General features: G+C 43.9%; 1 protein-coding gene across 1 annotated transcript; it reads left to right on the top strand.

Moving 5' to 3' along the window:
- Window positions 1-4,813: 4,813 nt before the first annotated feature.
- Window positions 4,814-19,971, top strand: Grxcr2 (glutaredoxin and cysteine rich domain containing 2). The gene is made up of 3 exons (XM_051163917.1): window positions 4,814-5,225; window positions 11,987-12,214; window positions 19,381-19,971. Exons 1-3 carry the CDS (start codon window positions 4,815-4,817, stop codon window positions 19,561-19,563), a joined length of 822 nt encoding a protein of 273 aa, XP_051019874.1. The 5' UTR covers window position 4,814; the 3' UTR covers window positions 19,564-19,971.
- The last annotated feature ends 624 nt before the right edge of the window (window positions 19,972-20,595 follow it).

The raw sequence follows: 20,595 nt of genomic DNA, 5'->3' as shown, positions 1-20,595 counted from the left end.
TTAGGTAGAACTACTATCACTTTAATGTATCTACCCTTTTCTTTCCTCCAGCTTTTTATGGTGAATTCCACATTATTGAACATAAAGTTTAGTCATGTTTTTCAACTTAATTTGTAACAAAAAATTTCTCATATTATTCTGAACTTTTTGTAAGTCTTTTGAAAAATAGTTGCATGGTTATTGTTGAATTCTTACTGTTGGAAATTTAAGGTTTTTTTTTTTTTTCTGGGTATAAGTAATGTTACAGAGAATATCTTTATCTAGGTAAATATTTCTCTTCTTTGAAAATTATTTCCTCGGGAGAAATTATTGGGCTGAAAGGAATGGATTTTTAAAATTTATTTTCTGCCTGATGATCACAGTAAGGTGAGTTTATCATTGGCATGTAAAATATAATAAAACTGGGAAAGAAAAAATGTGTTCAGCATCCTCTGCCTGGAGGCTGATGTTAGCGTCTTGACATGATTTCTTCTGATACAGGCAGTTATTTTCTTTCTTAGTAAGACTCAAGGGTCTGAATATCTTAAGGTTTTCGATAGTACTGCCAAGATTGCTTTCAGGTCTTTTTACTCTCCTGGAAGGGTGTGAGTTGTGACTGTTCTGAAAACACAAACATCTCAAATTTGTCAGAAAGACTTGCTTGCTTCCAAACTCTCTACACCTCTGCTGTGACTCACTGAGAGTCCACGAACCTACCTAGAAAGGGCATGAAGAAAAGTCCTGGACAAATATTTCTCAGAAAGTCCATTTTCCATGATTGAGGTCCATGTTTCTGAAGAGCTGCCTTTGCTAATGGTGGTCATTTTGGGGTGTTTGGACCCTCTTGATTGTGATAGCTATAGAAGTCGGCTCACTGGATCGGCTTGACCACACAGATTCCTGACCATTTACAAATATAGACAGAAGGACGAAGTTCTCTAGAAAGGAGTCTTCAGGATGAGGCTTACGTGGAGAGCAACAATATCTCTCTATACACTGAGAACACAAAAAAGACTGATGTAGACTTGGGCCCTCTCAGCCTTTACCGGAGGATGAGAAATCAAGACCTCAGCCTTCTATAATTTGCCGTTGTACCATCTGGGCACAGCTTTGCATCCAAGTGAAAGGAGCATGTCTTTTGATGCTAGGAAGAGCACAGTCTGCCCTTCCCCTACTACCACCCTGCCTCTTACCCTAGTTCTCTTCTCCCACCCTGCTCCTGTAGCAATTACATTTGTTCCATGGTCTGGGAAGCTGCTGGAACCTTTAGGAGGTAAGGCATGGCTGGCAGAACTACGTCACGATCACTAGCAAAAGGCCTCTCATTCTGGCAACTGTCTACTTCCTGTTTGTTGCCATTTGAACAGCTCCTGCCACACACGACAGCCTTGTTGCTATGGACTGAGCCATTGCAACAATAGCTTCTAGGTTGTGAGGGGCTGGAGTCATGAACCCTAAACAAACCTGTCTACCCTCATTTTTTTTTCTGTCACATACTTTCTTCGGTGCAATGGAAAAAAATTAGTGCACACAGGACTGAGACACTTCCTTGTAGCAGGTACATGCTTTTCTGAACAGCCATCTGGCCCTACATATTAACACTTTCTATAGAATACACACAGCTCTATAGAATACACAAGAGAAATTTGGCTTCTCTTATCAGAAGCCATTCAACAGTTTGATAGTTATTAGCCGAGTTCTAGCATGTACTGGGCACTTCAAGTAAACATGGGGGAGAAAGCTGACATAGACAGTTTGCTACTCTCATATGCTCACAGCTATATGGAAGGAAACATGGGGGGGGCAAGGGAAAGAGGGGAGATCTTCATTGGGCGTGGACCCATGTTTCATGGTAAATGTCTTCAGACAGTGGAGAGGCTTCCAAAAGCAGTGTGCAACATGAAGGAGGGCAGAAACCATAGCTACCAATCTGGAAACAGAAATGAATGTAAGATGTAAACTTGAGGGCTTGGAACAGGAATGAGCTTGTGTGTGTGTGTGTGTGTGTGTGTGTGTGTGCGTGCCTTTAACACCAATTTCAGACAGTACTAGGACATGTAATGGGGGCTGAGGATGTGAAGGAAGGAACTCGGGGCTAGATTCTGAGGAATTCTGTCACATGCGGGCCTTTGAGCTTGTTTTGCACTGGATCTCTGGGGGTTACTTATAACCAGCAACTGGCAAGTGTAGACCATTGACAATGAGGGACACTAGTCCCACACTAATGGTACTAATGTGACCAATGGGAGGGGGTCGGGTTGAAAGTGACTAGGAGGCAGCTGAAACTATGAAAAACCTAAGAAAGAACAGTAAGATGACCACTGCACAAAAACCTCAACACCAGACACGAGAAGCTCTCTTTTGAGTTGTTGACCAGGACTTCCCAAGAGACTCTCGAAACACACAGCCAATTGCTGTTGTCCTTGGTGACCTTTAGACATGGAAGGTAAGTCCCTATTGTTAAAGACACCATGCACTTCAGAAACAGGGCTCTGAATCCCCTGAGCTGGAACTGACTTGAAAGCTGTGGACTCCTGTGGACTAGCTTTTGTGGTACCAGAAGGTTCCATACAGGCTTCTGAGGGAAGGAGGTGCCTAACCTACACTGTCCCCCGCACCTATGATGGATATGAGCCACATCAACAAACAGCACGGTACAATAATCCTAAGGGTGCACTAGTGGCGTGAATACCTTGCAGGTAACCAACAGCTCTTTAATTGGACTTCAGCAAGAGCATACTGGAAACCTAGCTAACTACTTAGTGCTAATGAAGTCCTTAACACTGGAAGAGAACCCACAGCAGCTAGCTTTCTAAACTAGCATAAATCCTAATGACTGTCTATAGACACTTACCCTTATACCCACAGATTAATGTAGTCTTCACCTCTCACCAAGGAAATGACTCTTTGCAGCAGACAGAGACCACTACAGAAAAGCCACAGTCACTCTGAAGCAGTTCTTAAGGCTGGTCCCAATGAATACATATACAAAAACATCCTACACCTAAGTTCCAGGAAATGCTGTGGAAGAGGGGGTGGGAAAGTTGTCAGAGCCAGAGGACAAGGGAGTTTGCTGTGAGATTGTGTCTCTCAGTAATTTCAGAAGCATACAGCCATAAAATCTCATCTCCAGGCTGGATGTGGTGGCACAGACCTTTAATCCCAGCACTCGGGAGGCAGAGGCTGGTGGAACACTGTTGAGTTTGAGGCCAGCCTGGTCTAAAAAGTGAGTCCAGGGCAGCCAAGGCTACACAGAGAAACCCTGTCTTGAAAAATAAAACAAAAAGTCCCCAAAATCTCATCTCCACGTGTCATCTGAACAAGGATGACACCAATGAACACACCTAACTGAACAAAGAAAAGCTTATGAGGCCTCAACACTACACAAAGAAGTGTAGGTAACTGAGGAAAGCTGGGAACAGGAGAGGTGGTCTTCCCCAGGGCAGAACACACTAATTGGTTGTCCGGTGCCATGAAAACATAATATAAGTAGCATTGTATATATATTAATTAGCAATTTTGTTTATTTCCTAAGTATTTTGCTTTGTACTTTTCAAATTCCTATAATTTAGCCTTTTTATTAATTAAGCATTTTTACATATACATGTATATTGTTACACATATACACAATAAATTACCTATAGCAAGAATAAAATATTATATTTAAGTATATAATGTATATACATATATGCATGCAATAAAAATTAGTGAGAGAGAGAGAGAGAGAGAGAGAGAGAGAGAGAGAGAGAGAGAGAGAGGTATTAGTGATAGAATCCATAGAAATGGCTGAGGAGTATGAGAGCTCAGCTTGGGCAAGTAAGTAAATCGTTGTGCCTCTAGCAGAACTATGGAGAAAGTTCCCATTGTTCCAGCTCCTCAGATCCAAACCAGACCTGTAGGCCCAACTCAGAGGCTCCTTTTCAATTCTTCTTGTATTCTCACCTCTTTAGAGACTATTTCCTTCTGGAATAGTTTTTCCCCAGTGGACGCTTTGCTCCTAAGCACGAAATTGTCGTTTCACAGGCGTTAGGTCTGTTTTCTACACAGGACTGTAGGACTGTTCACAGACCCCCATACCTGAGACTTCTTTGATAGTCATCCCGTTAACTATCCCAGAGATGGGAATCCGCTAGGCTGTAGGGGCTGGCACAGCAGTTAAGAATGGAGACTTCATTTACTTTTTTCTTATATAGTTCAGTATTGCCTGCCTGGCTCATGTGTGCAGTGCCTGTGGAGTCCAGAAGAGGGCGCTAGAACCTCTGAAACTGGACTTAACAGATGGTTGTAAACCACTATATGGGTGCTGGGAACCAAAGCCAGGTTCTTCGGAAGAGCAGCAAGTGCTGTTAACTACTTGCGTCAGTTACTCTGGTGGGAGACTCAGCTCCCGGACCGTTTGCCTTCCTCCTATTATAAGAAGAAGCCCCAAGACCCTGTTTTGTATCTAGAGCCTCATGAGATACTGTTTGAAAAACTGGTGGGCTAGATGTGGTTTTAGAATCATGTGGACGAGTATTTCAATCTCCTCACTAGATCATGGTTGATTTTGGTAAAAATAATGAGGCAGTTACTAATTGGTCAAGCGTCCCGTCTTTAGACCGCACTAGATCATTGTCACACATGTATTCACCCTCAGAGTAAGAAAAGTTAGGAGGGTGCTTGGGATCTGGAAGGGAACCACCACCCGTGTCCTGTGTCCTATCTCCTCCACGTGGCCGTGGTCACCTGCCTTTCATGAGCTCTATCAATATTTAATGTGTGGGTGTCAGTTGCTGTAATTGAGCATTCTCCAGAACCTCCTTGAATTAATCATATGCAGGAGGAGAGAAAATAAAATGCCTTTTTCTCAGAGCCTGGTTCCACTGGGTACTTGGAAGCCTGGAAAGCACAGCGTGAACTTTCTGCTGCTGATGGAGGACCCCGAAAAGAAACTGGATCAGAAGAGCGAAGACAAACCTAGAAAAGTTCGGTTTAAAATCTCCTCTTCCTACAGTGGCCGTGTGCTGAAGCAGGTTTTTGAGGATGGGCAGGAATTAGAGTCGCCCAAGGAGGAATACCCTCACAGCTTTCTCCAGGAAGCCCTTGAACCAATGGACGGTGTCTATGGGTCTGGAGAAGCCCCCAAGCCCCAGCTGTACTCCCCCAAGCTGACTGCTCAGAGGATCAGCGTGTTTAGAGACGGCAGTGCCTACACTTTGGCGGGCAGCCAGCCACTATTCAATGACTACAAGGCGAATGACCGTAAGGTTGGTATTGCTGTGAGGTTATGGCCTTCGAGGGTAGGCTCCCTGAAATCTGTCTAGAGAAATTCCAAAGTGTTTCAGATACGCGTCTCGCTCACGTTCAGCTACCCGGCCAGAGCTTTAGCCGCCTCGAATGGGGAACTGTTATTAGAATAATATTTCTTGGACAAAAATAACACGCCTGGTTGACTACTCATTGGAAAGTGCAATGAATATAAGCAGTGTTCAAACTCCATCCAGGGTAATACACTGTAATTGGGTCTTTGGCTGAGTTTCCTCAGCGTGCAAATTAAATAGAGGTGCGATGGTTTTCGGGTTGCGCGGCTGTCTCTTTATAGCAGTATGCCGCAGTAAGCCATTTCGTTTCCTGAAAGAACTGAATAAGTTAGAAGGCACCCATTTTGCTCCAGCCAATTACTCAGCTGTACTTTATCCGTGTCTTGGTTTTTTTTTTTTTTTTCCCCTCTCCTTATCAACTTCCCACTGCCTGCTTTCTTAAATTGTTGGTCTATTTATTTAGTTTTGCCTTCCCAGTGCTCATTAATATGAACGCTGTGTAGCTGGAGTCCTGGGAAGAAATGGAGAAAAGCAAATCAAACAGAGGAAGGTGTTACTTGGGGAAGAAGTTTGAACTAATAGCTCAGTGACGCAAGCTCTTCTGGCAGGTTTCCTAGCCTCTCTGGTATCACTGATAATCAAAAGTCCATGCAGGGTTCCATTTGGAGCTAAAACAGCCTGGGGAACACTCAATGACTTCCAGACTCTTAGGAGTTGGGTGTGTGTTCATGGCAGTCAGAGCATGAATGCTGTTTCTTTTAAAGAGTACATATAATTACTGGTAAATATGCCATGATATGTCCTCATCTTTGAAGGGTTTTATTCAGATAATTGTTTCAAATCGTTTTTATTGTTAGTTTCCTAAGAATGGTAGGTACTGCAGCAAATGTTTTGGACTTGGTGATACTGGCAAAAAGATAATTGTAGGCATATCCATAATCACCAAAACTGATACCAGGCTTCATTTTTGTGTTAAAACATTGACAATACAAAAATCCCTTATGTTACTGGAGTGCTTTATATATTATAAAGCACTGTCCTGGATTTTCTTCTTCTATGTCCATCATATTCTTTTCTTTACCATGTTCTCAAGGGAAACAGCCAGGTCCGCGATCATTTCTATGTTGTGAAAGAGGAAAATTATGTGCCAAGTTGACAAAGGGCCCCACACCTCATTATAGGAACCTAAGGTGCTGAGTCAGACTAGAGATGCGTATCCTCTGGTTTTCCATACTTTAATCTCTATGGCATGTTTCCTTTTAACAAACAAGACCATTATACAGTAGTGGTGGCAATGACAACAATGGAGATGATTTGTCTTTTGTGTCCTGGGTACTTAGCTATGTTTTTGGCTTACAGTAGTCCTGTAATTGTATCTTATTTGGAAGTTGAGAATTAACAAAGGCATAGATCATACAAGCCACGGATAGCTAATTTAAGCTACTTCTTAACTCATACGCCAACTTTGGCACATATAAGAATGGTTTGATATAGATAATACAAACCACATCAAAGCACAATATTCCCAAGGCCATGTTGAAGGTTGGATTCCTGTTTCATCTTGTTATACCTCGTTTACTCTGTTGTTCTGTTAACTTCTGCATCCCAGTGTTGCCAAGGTCTGAGTGTGACAGGGTTCCTGATGGACCTGTGTGTGTGGCACGCGTAGTGAGACAGTTCAGTATGGGCATTCGTGTAAAACAAGAAAACAAAAGCGGGAGCTTCCCGGCTCCCCAACAGCAGATGGGGCTGTAAGTTTAGCCCCCATAAATGCTGCCTATCATAGTGTGATGAGATGCAGTTAAATGCAGTGATTCACCTAAGGGTTCAGAACTCAAACAGATATTTGTATACCACCATTAACAGAAACTCACAGCAAATTAGAGGTGGAAGCAAAGTAAGCGTTCATTGGTGGATGAATGGCTGCACGAGAAGTGTTACATGCACGTGTGATGGAATAGTACAACAACTTAGGAAATATTGACACGCTTCAACATAGATGAAGCTTGAACACATTAGGGTAAATGAAATAAGCCACGCATAACCAGGCAAACCTGTACCATTGCAGCGACATGATGCACTCAGACTGTTAAAATCAATCAAGACAAGAAGCAGAATGGCGGTTGTCAGGCTAGGGCCAGAGAAGAAGACGTTACTGCTTATGGATTTAGTGTGGGAAGATAACATTCTGGAGAGAAATGTTACACAATAAAGTGGATACAGGGTACTCTACACTTGTAAATGGTCAAAATAGTAGATTGTATGATATGTGCATTTTACTCTAATTGTAATAATAAAAACAAAACACGGGCTCTGATGTCTGTCAAAGTCCAGTTATACCCACTTTCTATGGGAGTTCGGACAAAGTGAATGACTTTGTTGAGCCCCAATGTCATCATCTTGGCCTGAGAAAAACAGAAGTCTTCATGACAGGGTCATTAAGATGATTAAAATAGACAACGCCTGCCATCCTGTACGTGATTCGCATATGGTACCTGCTACTGCAGTGAGGAACATGTTCTTGAGGAAATGTTAGGTCTATTTTTTTTATTTTATGTGATGAGTAAAAAAGGTGGTGATAGATTTTTTTTTAAAAGTGTTAAGGAATTGAAACTCACTGGAATATGTATTGTTCATGAAATTGTGGACAGGAAAAGGAAGGGAGGTAAGGTTTCCTGAAAACCCAATTTATATGTATTAAATGATCTCATAATTACAATATTTCAATAAGAAAAATTTTAAATAGGAAAAACAGATGTTTACAGGGATAAAATCATGTGTCCATCTAACATAATTGTCAAATAACATTGAATAAAATTTGAGTTGGAGCTGGGAGGTGGTGGCAAATGCCTTTAATCCCAGCACTTAGGAGGCAGAGGCAGGTAGATCTCTGATTTCCAGGCCAGCCTGATCTACAATGTGAGTTCCAGGACAGCCAGGGATACACAGAGAAACCTTGTTTGTTTGTTTTTTTCTTTATTTTTAAAAATTATGTTTTTTTTTAACATATACACTTATATTATTACACATGAATAAAATAAACTACATACAGCAGGAAGAACCATGAGACAATCAGGAATTATATAAATGTTACATTCATTTTTAGTGATTTGGCTATTTGTGTTAGAAAACTTGAAATAAACATCTTTCCTTGTCGTGGACCGTCTTAGTTGGGTATAGGGCCTTAGGGTCGGGAGTTTCTCTGGTTTGTCTCTGTTTGTCACTCATCTATCTCTGCCCACTGATGCTTCGAAAACTCCTGACCCCAAGGACCTATACCTGACTGAGACATTTCCTATCTTGTTGGATCTAAATTTCTGAATGATAATCAATATCTATCATATCTCATCTCTATTAACTTAAAACATCTATCTTGATCTAAAAACATCTTAACCCTTAACCAACTAAGCTTAATTGTAAGACTAAGCTATCTGGTCTTCAACCCCATCAGAGACTTGAGAAGTAATAAAAGTTAAATATCTGAGTGAACCGGAAGTGCAAGTTAGCAGCTTCCAAAATGAAAAAATGACAGAGACAGTTTATTGCCAAGAGACCCTGTTTTGAACAACAATAAATTTGAGCTGGATTTCCTTGACTCCAAAGCCTATTAAATTTCTAGTGCCTAACAAGGCTTCTCTGTATTCAGGAATGCCTTGATAACCGTCTATAGCCATGTGGCTATAGAAACCAGATACTTTTTCATATAAGCTGCCATTCTAGACTGTTCTGCCAGAAGCTAAAGGATGCTTGGCTCCATCCAGCCGTCTATAATACAAGAGTGGATTGTCCTCATGGGCAGCTAGATGTAACCAGACCTTGTGAACTTCAGTTACACCCAGAGAGTTTGCGCAGACACAAGGGAGGATCTGGCTGGCATGAGGACTGAAACGAAACATACATGCAGGGTGAGTGGGACCCTCCATCTTTGCAGTAAAGATAGTTACTACCTTAGGTATTGACTGGTGTCTTAGATGTTCAGGGGAAGGGAGTTGAAGCAGGTGATCATCCATTCTTTCAGCATATGAAGAGTTTTGTCTTCAAGAGAAGGAACTAGAAGAAAAGAGCTCGAGCTGTGAGGAAACTTCCCGGTAACCGAATCTTTTGGCTGCTACAGGAAGTAGAAACAGAACCTCCCAAAAGTACCACCATCCTTATCTTCCGATGTCGGAAACTGATAGTCCAGAGTGTGAAATGGGAATCCAATGTGCATAAGACAGTAGGGAATGGAATCTGCTACAGGATCCCTTGAAGGGGGAGGGGGAGGGTGGAAGGGCCAGACAGGAAGCCAATGGCTTAAATAATCACTGAAAACCCTGTGGTTGTTTACAGGAGTCTGAATGTTGAAGTCTTGCTCATGTTAGATTTTGACTGAATACTTTAAATATGAGAGTTGTTTAATTGGGGCATCATCTAAGTAGATTGGGTTTATTGTTTAGCCAGTTCTAAAATCAAGAAAGGTATTTCATGGTGGGGCGTTTGGCTGTACAGCTTGAATGTGTATATAATCCTGGAGAATAGTTTTTAATAACAGCATTGACAACGCCCACGCTTGCACATTATCATTAGCATTTGCAAACCCTACTTTTCGGTATCTTTCATGTCATCTTCCATTCTGAGAAGATGTAATTGTGTGCATATTGCCAGCACAGAAGCCAGCAGAGAGTTGGGGAAGGATGCTGGAACTTGGTTTCTTAAGCATTAACCCCTATTTCTTTTTGGGTGAGGGGAGACAAGGTCTCTCCATAGAGCCCTGTTCTGGAACTCACTTTGCAGACCAAGCTGGCCTCAAACTCACATAGATCCACCTGCCCCTGACTTCCAAGTGCTGGGATTAGAGGTGTGTCACCACCACTCAGTTAGTATTAGCCCTTATATTACTGAATAACGTGTGGCAGGACCCAGGAGTTTCAGCACATCTGTGGCTGTGACACAGCTGGATGTCAAGACACACACCGATGCCACAATGGAATTCATCAGAGTACATGACTGCTCTGCATCTTGTAAGTAGTAGACGTTAGAACTGGAAGTCAAGGCTGTTACCCTCCAAGCTGTGTAACTTGGTAGAACTGTGTGTTCCTGGTAACGTGGTACCTGAACAGTTACTTTTTTGTTGTTCTTTCTTCTCCTGATCCTCCTCCTCCTCCCTCTCTTCCTCTTCCTTCTCCCCTTCTCCATTCTCTTCCTTCTTCTCCACCTCCTTCTCATCCCTTTCCTCTTCTTCCTCCTCCCCCTTTCTTCTTCTCCTGCTTCTCTTTCCCTCTCTTCCTCCTGGGCTTTCTGAATCTAAGGCTTCACATGTGCTAGGCAAGCTCTCTGCCACGGAGCTACAATCTTACATCTCCGTCTTCAAACTAGATTCTTTAGTGCATTATAGCATTGTCTATTTTTTTCCATGAGCAAAACATTAAGCAAGACATGATAAACCCATAGAAGGAGACATTAGAGCAGGGCTGTGCTGGCGCACAACTTTAATCCCAGCACTTGGGAGGCAGAGGCAGGCGGATCTCTGTGAATTTGAGGCCCGCCTTGTCTACAAAGTGAGTCCAGGATAGCCAAGACTACACAGAGAAACCCTGTCTCGAACCCCCCCAAAGGAGACATTAGTTATCAGCAATGATCATTTATAAATATATTGACACAAAATATTCCATATTATATTAGTGACAAAAAATGGATTATGACAGGGTATATTCATTGCTGTATCTGTTGTAGCTTAATATATATTTGATACATATGATATATTGAGACACATTTGGGGAGAAAAAATGCTTGTGAATAGTACTGGGTAGGTATTAAAAATATGGGCTTTTGAAAACCAGGCATGGTGATGCATGCCTTCAATCCCAGCACTTGAGAGCAGATGCAGATGTATCTATGAGTTTGAGGCCAGCCTTTTTTACAGGACAGCCAAGACTACATAGTGAGACCAACTCTTAAGAAAAGAAAGACAGACAGATAATTATATGGGCTTTAGGGTCTGAAGAGATGGCTTTAGTGGTTAAGAGCACTTGCTGCTCTTGCAGAGGACCCAAGTTTAGTTCCAAGTACCCACATGCTGTTCACAACCATCCATAACTCCAGTTCCAGGGGATCCAATGCCCACATCTGATACCTTCAGGCACCAAGCATGAATGAGGTGCTCACACATATGTGTATGCAAAACACTCTGTACATAAAATACAGTGAATGAATCACAAAACAAAACAAAACAAAACTTAGGTTTGACTCCTAGCCACAGTTCTTGAGTTACTCTGTCACCTTACTGAGGTACTTGACCCCATTTGAGACTTAGTCCTCACCTGTAAGGTGTGCAAATCATAGTGTTTACTTCATAGGGATGTTTGGTAGGGACATGATGTCAGTAAAATGCTCAGCGCGATGTTCAGTGAGTGGTACGTGCTAATAGACAAGCGGAGAAGTATTTGCAAGAGACTGAAGTGTCCCTTTGCATGTCCCCAGCCCTGCAGTGGCTGTCCCGGGGAAGAGTGGGAACAGAAACTCTGGACTCCAAGCTTTATGGTCCTGCCCTGAGTGATCCGGTCTTCCTGGGTTTCCAACTACTTTTAGAAGGAACAAGCAAACCTTGGGGTGGGATGAATCACGGTTGCAACAGGCACAAAGCCCTTCTTTCCTATTTCCTGGGATGGTGGGCAGGGTCCGCAACCACGCATCTGGTGCCGCCTGACACCCGCTCTCTGTCTCTCTAGCCTCCACCTATTATAGACTTTGGGAACATAATAATATACACAAACAACCTGAAAATCATCAGAACCCCGATGGACAAAAGGGACCTCATGGGAAAAAGCCTCCAAAAGGAAGACATTGCGGAGGAAGACTCTCTAAGGAGAACAGGAGAAAATGACGGCGGCGGAGAGCACAACGGCAGCCCCCTGCCGGAGACTGAGCGCACGTTTCTCCACAATCAACACACACAGGTGCGTCAGTGCCACTGCTCCCCCTCAGGCTGGCCCTGCAGCAAAGGCCTATAGACCGGTCTGCTCCCGCTTTAACTCCCTAAACACTTATAACGTCTGTTAAGGGACAAGAGAATTGTAGCGTCTATTGAATCGTAACAGCATATTGTTGGTATAAGCAGTTATAGCTTCGTGTTTAAAATATTTATGATTTTTAGGTTTTCACATCTGGTTAGGTGTCTGTTGCTGTCACTGTGAGATGTGGCTTATAAACACCAAGTTTTAAAGATGGGGAAAAAAACCTGTAGACCAGGCTGGTCTTGAACTCACAGAGATTTGCCTGCCTCTGCCTCCCGAGTGCTAGGAGTAAAAGGCATGTGCCACCACTGCCTGGCTTTTATTTTATTTTTTCTGAGACAGGGACTACAGTTCAAGCTGGCCTTAAACTCCCTGTGTAGCTGAGGAGAATCGTGAACTTCTGATCCTCCTGTCTCCACCCCCAGAGTTCTGGGATTACAGCTATTCCAGGTTCATATGGTGCTGGGCATTGAGCCTAGGGCTTCCTGCATGCTGGGCAAGAACTCTACCAAATGGTCTTCACCCCTAGCCCGAACTCTGTCCTTTTCTTATGGCCTCACTTGTGCCTCTGTCACTGTTCCACGTCTTACTCCATACATCAGTGGAGGTGCTGTAAAGTCTTGAGTCCCTTGGAAGATTAGGTGAGTGGAAACTGATACCATTTGTAAATCCACGAGCCCAGGCACCTGTCAACTGCAACTTCTTGCAATATACTATAGGTGAGTGAGTGAGCCAGATGTTGTGGTCATCACTGAACATCATCACACTTCAGGGTCCCTTGGATGCAAGGCTTGTTTCTGTGGGACTCGGTCTGATATCTCATGAGTTGGTCTGGAAGTGGGAAGAAGGGCTTTGGGGTACCTGAGTGATGTCCCACTCTGGGGGGACCAAGGTAAAGAGGATACGGAACTCCTATACATTGATTAAAGAAATAAACTAATGAAAAGAAAAAAGGAGAGAACAGGGAACTCATGGCCAGCTTTGAGTGATGACCTTAGCCCAAGAGGCCAAGTTTTCCCACCCTCCTTCCTCTGCCTTGCATGGCTGCCAACCTCTCCATGCAGCCTCCTAAAATAACGCTTCTCTCCTCTGCTCCTGCTCTGTCCCCTCCACCAGAACACAAGTCTCACTGACTGCACTAAAAGGCTACTGACGTTTGCTTCACATACCCTCTGAGCTGATTTCAAACCCAGTGTAATGCGTTTGAAATGAGAATCTGTTTCTGTCACCCCCATCTCCTCCACCAGAACACAAGCCACTTGGACTCCAGAAGTTTTGCTCATATCCACCCTTTGAGCTTTCTGTGCTGTTACATTACTTGGCATAAGACCACATCTCTCTATATTTTAGAAAGCCCTGAGTTGCCTGGCCAGTGCTGGCCTGTCTGGCTTTATCTGGTACACATTTCTTGGTGTGCCCTTTCTCCCTCTCCTCTCTCCACTGCCAGTCTGCCGTTCTCTCATGCGTCCTTTGCACTCTCCTGCTGAGAGCAGATCCCTTTTGCATGCCGTGCCCCCAAGGTCTTCCATTATTGTTTTTAAATTTTATCTGTATTATCAGTATTATCTGTAGGCCCAGCTAGCAATCAATCAAGACACAGACACTTGTTATGTTTTCAGATAGCCTTAGTTAACCTGGGGCAGGGCAGATATCAATCCTCTAAACTGCCTCCCATAGTGGGGCAGGCATGGGATCCTTGCCTCAATCCCAGGCCATTTACTTCTAATAACTTTTTTCAAGCTGCTTTTCATCCATAATCCCAAATACTTGTTCATGTTCTTCATCTGGGCTGGATTCTCCATCCATGCTGCGGGCCATGTGCTTCTCCAGTTAACCCATGGTGGCCTTCCTCTCTTCACTTCAGGTCTTCTTTTTCTCCTGGTGGCAGTCCTTTTTTTCTTGTGGCAGTCCTTCTTCTTTCCAGAATTCCTTCCTCTCTAAGCCCCACCAATCTCCTGCCCTGCCCAGGTGAGATGGCTTTTTATTAAGGTGGATCACACAGCAAGCCGCAATTAGCATCAAAATACATCAGATTATTCCAACGTTCCATCCTCTTACCTTTAGCTTGTGAGATCTCAGTGGAGGGCTCTCACGAGGACAGCATCCTCAGAATAAACCCATCAGGACCTTACAAGCATCCTCGTAACTGCAACTTTACTTTCATTTTGGTGATTATGTGGTTAAGGTTTGCGCATACCTACCAGGATTTGATCCTCACAGAGGCAGAAGTTGTGTTCAAGTTGAAGGCAACGTTGCAGCTCTTAGATCCTCTGCCCCCACACCCACCCAAAAGCCGTATATAATTGGTGCTCAGTTAATATTGTCTAACTGTATGTGGAAAACATACTGGAGTTTGCAACCAAGTGTTGACTGGTAAGAAATACACCACTATTGCTTTTCATCTTCTACAAGAGCTGAGCACGCCAGCCAGCAGACAGCTTGGACACTGTGAACATTGCTTTTCCTTTTTAGAATTCTTTTTTGTTTGTTTGTTTGTTTGTTTTTGTTTGAGACAGGGTTTCTTTGTGTAGTCCTGGCTGTCCTGGACTCACTTTGTAGACCAAGCTGTCCTCAAACTCACAGAGATCCACTTGCCTCTGCTTCCCAAGTGCTGGGATTAAAGGCGTGCCCCACCACGCCCAGCTCTCTTTAGAATTCTTTAATGCCGTTATTTCTTCTACTATGTTGTAAGTTGGAGGAACTCCCCCCCATCCCCCCCAGCCTTGCCCAAGCTCCAGAAGAGAGTAAAAAAATAGGAAGGTGCAGGTCATTCCCTAGCCCTGAAAGAAAAGGCAACTGCAGGCTCCACATGACAATTCTCATTCAATTCAATTTGAAGGAATCCAGGACTTCTTTTTCCTTTTTTTTTTTTTTTTTTTTTTTTTTTTTTTCTGTAGTGCTGTAAACGAGGGCAGAGTTATGTGGCAGAGGTTGCTGGGAAAGGTTGTCTGTCCTTTAAACCCTGTTTTAAATTACCATTTGTTTGTTCAGTCCCTCATGCAATAAATGCCCAGACAAGTTTTATTCTAAAAGGAAGGGTCAAGGAACATCAAGGGAGCCCTTCTGACCAAGAGATGCTTTGCTCTGCTATATGAAACTGGGAAGAGAAAGCCTGATGCAAGAGAAGGGCAAGGCCGAAACCTGGGCCACCTTGAACCTCTATCAGCTCTAACGCAAAGGAGAATAACAGAGTCGAGCCTCAGTGGGATGTGCAAGGGAAGGGTTCTGTCTCTGCTTTTGGCGGGTTTGTAATTGGAAACCTCTGGGTACTTTGATGTTTCATGTGACCTCATCTTTGAGAAAGTAAGATAAGGGAAAAATAATAACAGTAATAGCTACTGATTTCTGAAAGGCTTGCGAGAGCCAGCTACCATGCCCAGTGTTTGTCCATGCAATAGTTCATTTCATTCCCATGAGGACTCCCTTGGCGTATGTATTACCAACGGTCTTACTCTGCAGCTAGGGAAACTGAGGCTCAGAGGGTTCACTAGAGACAGCAATCAAATTTAGGCTCATGGACCAATGTCATGATGACAACTACTTTTGTTCTGCAGACTCTAGTTTTGTGTTGGTCACTGTCGTCGGAGCTGTGCAAGCCTGCGTGTCTGCAGGGAGCATGGGCCCCCTTTTTTTGAATTGAGAGGATCTGCTAGGGCCTCGAGCCTAAGCTATGCTATGCAACTGTGTTTTACTCCTGGCGCTAAGTATTGTTAAGAAGAATTTTTAAATAATTTATTTATTTTTATTTTATGTTTTGCCTGCATGTGTGTCTGTGTGAGGGTGTCTGATCTTGGAGTTACAGACAGTTCGGAGCTGCCATGTGGGTGCTGGAGACTGAACCTGGGACCTTCTGGAAGAATTCTCAGTGCTCTCAACCACTGAGCCATCTCCCGAGCCTCTTTGAGAAGAATTTTAAGAAGAGGGTTCCTCTGATTCTTCTGCCTGCACTTGAGACTCTTTTCTTTTTCTTGATTTGCCTTGTTCAGCCTCACAATGTGATGGTTTTTATTTTAATCTTTGATGTTGTAAAGAAAAAAAAAAAAAATCCGACCCAGGAGCCAGATGCAGGGATGAAAGATCATTAGCTCAGAGAGACAGAGAAAGCACCCAGCTGACCTTCCTATTCAGCCAATTTCCCAGAAGGAAAAGGTCTTTCTTACTCAGCTCATATCCCAGAAAAAGAAAAAAAGCCCTTTCTTCTTTTCCACACTGTCTTAAATCCCTTTCAACTCAATGTCCCTCCTTTCTGCTTCCTGTGTGTTTCTCTATCTGTCCTCCAGACTTCCTCTTACTCTCTATGTCGCCCCCACCCATGTTCACTTCCTGTCAGTCTTTTGACCAAGGATTAACTTTACTTAATCCTGTTTACAGAAAGCTCTTGGATTAAAGGTGTGTGCTAGGGCTGAGCCACACCACCAGTACTTGTTTACAGTAAACAGAAAGCTCTAAGGTCAAAGATGTAGCCACACCACAATGAGAAACAGTGTTTCACAGTTCACAACCTCTGTGTTCACAATGGGATCAAACACCCTCCAACAAGTCTTATTACATTTTATTTTGTTATGTTTGGTTGTTTTCCCCTAGACAGCCCATTCTTTTCTGATGAGAGGCAGAAAAAGAATGATTCCACAGAGAAGTGGAAGTGGGGGAGGGGCTGGGGGAAGTAGAGGGAGGGGAAGCGGAAATCGGGGTATAGTACATGAAAAAAAAAAGAATTTTTTCTCAATAAAAAGAAAAAAGAAGAGAAGAAGAAGTTTCCTCAACATGGTTATGTTTATTTTATTGGAAGGCTACCATGTGGACACCAAATATTGTTCCAGGCACTGCTGTAAATGTGATTCTGGGTGTCTGGGGAGTGAGGATGAATTGGAGTCAGGAGGTCAGGAAATCTCAGTGGAGCCAGAGGCTTTCTGGCTGGGGCTGCCATGGGACAGGGAGGGGGGCTCCTGAACAGGAAGAGTGGCTGGGTACGTCTGTCAGGTGGGAACTGAACCGCTGACGTCTGGAGACAGGTGGCCATTGATAGTAGACATGCCTCAGGACAGAAGCCCCCGTGCTCCTTGAAAAAGGAGTTGTTTAGGTAAAAGGTTTTCAGATCAGCTACGATTATGCTTGCTGTATCATGGGCTTTTATTGGGAGGGCACGTGTTTCTTCAAAGGCTTTTCCAAGTTCTACTGAGATGGCCAGGGTGCTAGGCAGGCAACTCGGTTGGGCCGGCTGGAGTGGAAAGAACATCTCAAAACAATGGGTGAGACTGTGCCAGTGCTGGTGGGCTCCTGTGGGAACGTGGGTGTGGGAGAAGCTGAGATGGGTGTGAAAGGGCGGTTTCGAAGCTGAGCTGGACAGGGCTCATTAGTAAGGTTCCCAAGGCGTCAATCTGGTTTGCAGCCTACTCCGAGGGAGATGCAATTTATTTATTTATTTAAAATGAATACTTATTTTATTTTTAAAGATTTACTCATTTATTATTATGAATGCAATGTTCTTTTTGCATGTATACCTGTACACCAGTATAGGGCACCAGATCACATTATAGATGGCTATGAGCCACAATGTGGTTGCTGGGAATTGAACTCAGGACCTCTGGAGGAACAGCCAGTGCTCTTAACCTCTGAGCCATCTCTCCAGTCCAGGAGATGCAGTTTATAAAGAGTGTAAAATTGCTGATTTCTGTGAGACGTCTCAAGACATAGTCAAGGGGCATTTTCCGGGAACAAGAGATTTGGACGAGAAGAAAGCTAACTTTTATGTGGGGCTTAGGATATATGAGAGGGGAGGAGGCTGCATTTGCATGAGATCCCTCACTTAATATTCCAGAACTGAGAGGCTAAGCGTTATCAGTCCTGTTTCCTAGGTACAGAGAACAGGAGAGGCTAAGCAATGTGTCTCAGTTGTGCTGCCCTCATCAAACACCAGCCTCCATTTTAGTCCACTTACTCTGCAGCCCAGAGCTTTTTTCTTTTTAATTAAGAACTTCATTTACTACGTACGTAGCTCTGGCCAACCGGAAACAGTCTATGTAGAACATGCTGGTCTTGACCTCTGCCTGCCTTTGCCTCCCAAGTGCTGGCATTAAAGGTGTGAGCTACTTTGTCCATCCATACATAAAGAGTTTGATCTAATCCACAGTCCATTCCCTACTCCCTAATCCCATACCCATCCATTTTCCCCTTCCTACTTCTGGAACTTTCTCTCTTAGAGAAAAAACATTGAGTTGACTCAGGGCTACCTCTAAGTGCATGGCTGTAGGACCATCTACTGGAACACAGGTAGCTTTCAAGGGCCAAACCCCAGAAGAAAACTGACAGTCCCTTCTCCAGCAGTCACCAGTTGCCAGTAACTTCTTAGAGAAAAGTGTGACTTCATGAGCCTCTACCTCGTCCATCACAGCCCAGGGCTTTTAATCATTGGGCCTTACACAGTTCTCAAAGAGAATAAAACATTACAAGAACTCAGAGCTAATTCACTCACTCACCCAGCCTGCCAGCTGCAAAAAATATCCCTTCTTGAACACCTGATATTGGACAGCTGCAATAAAGAGCCCTGTGAAGAGTCACAGGGAACACAGGACTCTGGTGTTCCGCCCCAAGGGATCAGAAGCTGCCTCTTCTTCTTCCAGGCTGTGTGTTTGACATTGCCAGGGAGCATCTCAGTATGACTTATTTCCCCGGCACTGGGTGATAGTATGCACTGGATGGGGATGGCCGTGTAGGTGCCTTGTGGGACACAGGAAGCCCTGAGGGAAGGAAGCATCTGGTTTCTTCGAGTGCCTGCTGAGGTTTGTCACAAGGGCTTGTTACTCTCCTTGGCAGGGAGAGAAGTCATGCCCTTGCCTTTATGGAGCTTATGTCAGGTGGGAAAAAGGGTGGTCAAGAGCAGAAAGTTGCACAATGCCAGGTGTTGTTGCAGATGTTGTGCCCGTGACGTTCGTCTGAGAAACCCTCTCTGATAAAATAGCTGTTCTGTGCCACGGTCTCACCAGCATCCGTGGGAAACGTTCTCTCCAGTTCTACTCTGGTCTTTGCCAAGACCTAGCACTGTTTTGATCTCCATGAGAACGGAGGGCTTTAACCTCTGATCTAACCGAAGCCCGACTTGTCTTTTGCAGGATAGGCTGGTCCCTGATGACAATTGTCTCCACTGCCAGGGGTCCGGCATCGCCACCTGTTCTCTGTGCCATGGCAGCAAGTTCTCAATGCTGGCTAACAGATTCAAAGAGTCCTACAGAGCCCTCAGGTGCCCTGCCTGCAACGAGAATGGCCTTCAACCTTGCCGGATTTGCAGCTCATAGACCGTAGCCCTGGTTTTCACATCTGCCTTTATTGCAAGCTCTCACATGATCCTCCTAACAAACCATCCCCCTTCCTCCTGCCTGTCTCAGAAAGGGAGCCTGCTGCAGCTGCAATCACTTCTACCACTAGCACCAAATCTCAAATTATTTGATGACAGTTTGTGAAGCTGGTAACATCTCTCTACATGGGTCTAAGTAACAGGGGCACATTTGAATTCAACTCTGCTTTGAACTGGTTCTAAAATTATCCTTCCAGGAACATGTGCATGCATCTCACTTGATTTAGCCCAGTCTTCCCCTTGCACCAGTGAACAAATAAATAAAATGTACACCTCAGGCAGCAGGTTGAAGTCATTTTCCGTGCTGGAAGTTATTTTGCAAAATTATGTGGTGAGAAAGGAATAAAGAAGTGGATTTCCAATGAACCAAATTCCTGCTGCTTATCATGCATCTGAAATTGTCATTGGTCAGATTGAATTTCTAATGAAGCAGAAGAGAGAAGCATCAGCCAACATTGGGGGCCCTGGCAGGCCTCTACAAGCAAAACAGGATGCTCATTCTTGAGACAGGTGGGCCGAGGAGGCCCTTTTTCTGTAGCTGCTTGGTGTGGCATGCTCGGGCACTCACTAGGCAGGTAGGAAGCTGCACTCCCACTCAGGTGTGCATGAGACAGAGGGCTTCTGTGTGTCTCTAACTGCTGAGGTCATAAGCCACACTGAAGCTATTTATGATAAATTTTGGGGCTCAAGCATGTATTTGCGATAAGACGTCTGCAAACTCCGAAGCAAATTGCCAAACATACCAGTCTATTTTAAGACTAAGATCTAGCCAGCATCCCTTTAGAAAGGACAGCAGGTGTTTTGTGCTGGTCTACAGAAACTAAGAAAAAAACCAAGAGGGCTGATAATTACACAATGTGTTTCTACAGCCCACGAATGCGCGTGTGAAGGGGGTGACTCTTCCCTCTTAAAGACAGTTATTAAGTTTTGAAAACACGTTTGTTAATGAACTTTTGTGGCTTGAACACCCACT

This window comes from Acomys russatus, chromosome 20 (assembly GCF_903995435.1).
Source record: "Acomys russatus chromosome 20, mAcoRus1.1, whole genome shotgun sequence".
NCBI lineage: Eukaryota > Metazoa > Chordata > Mammalia > Rodentia > Muridae > Acomys > Acomys russatus.
This window is presented reverse-complemented; position numbering and strand designations above follow the sequence as displayed.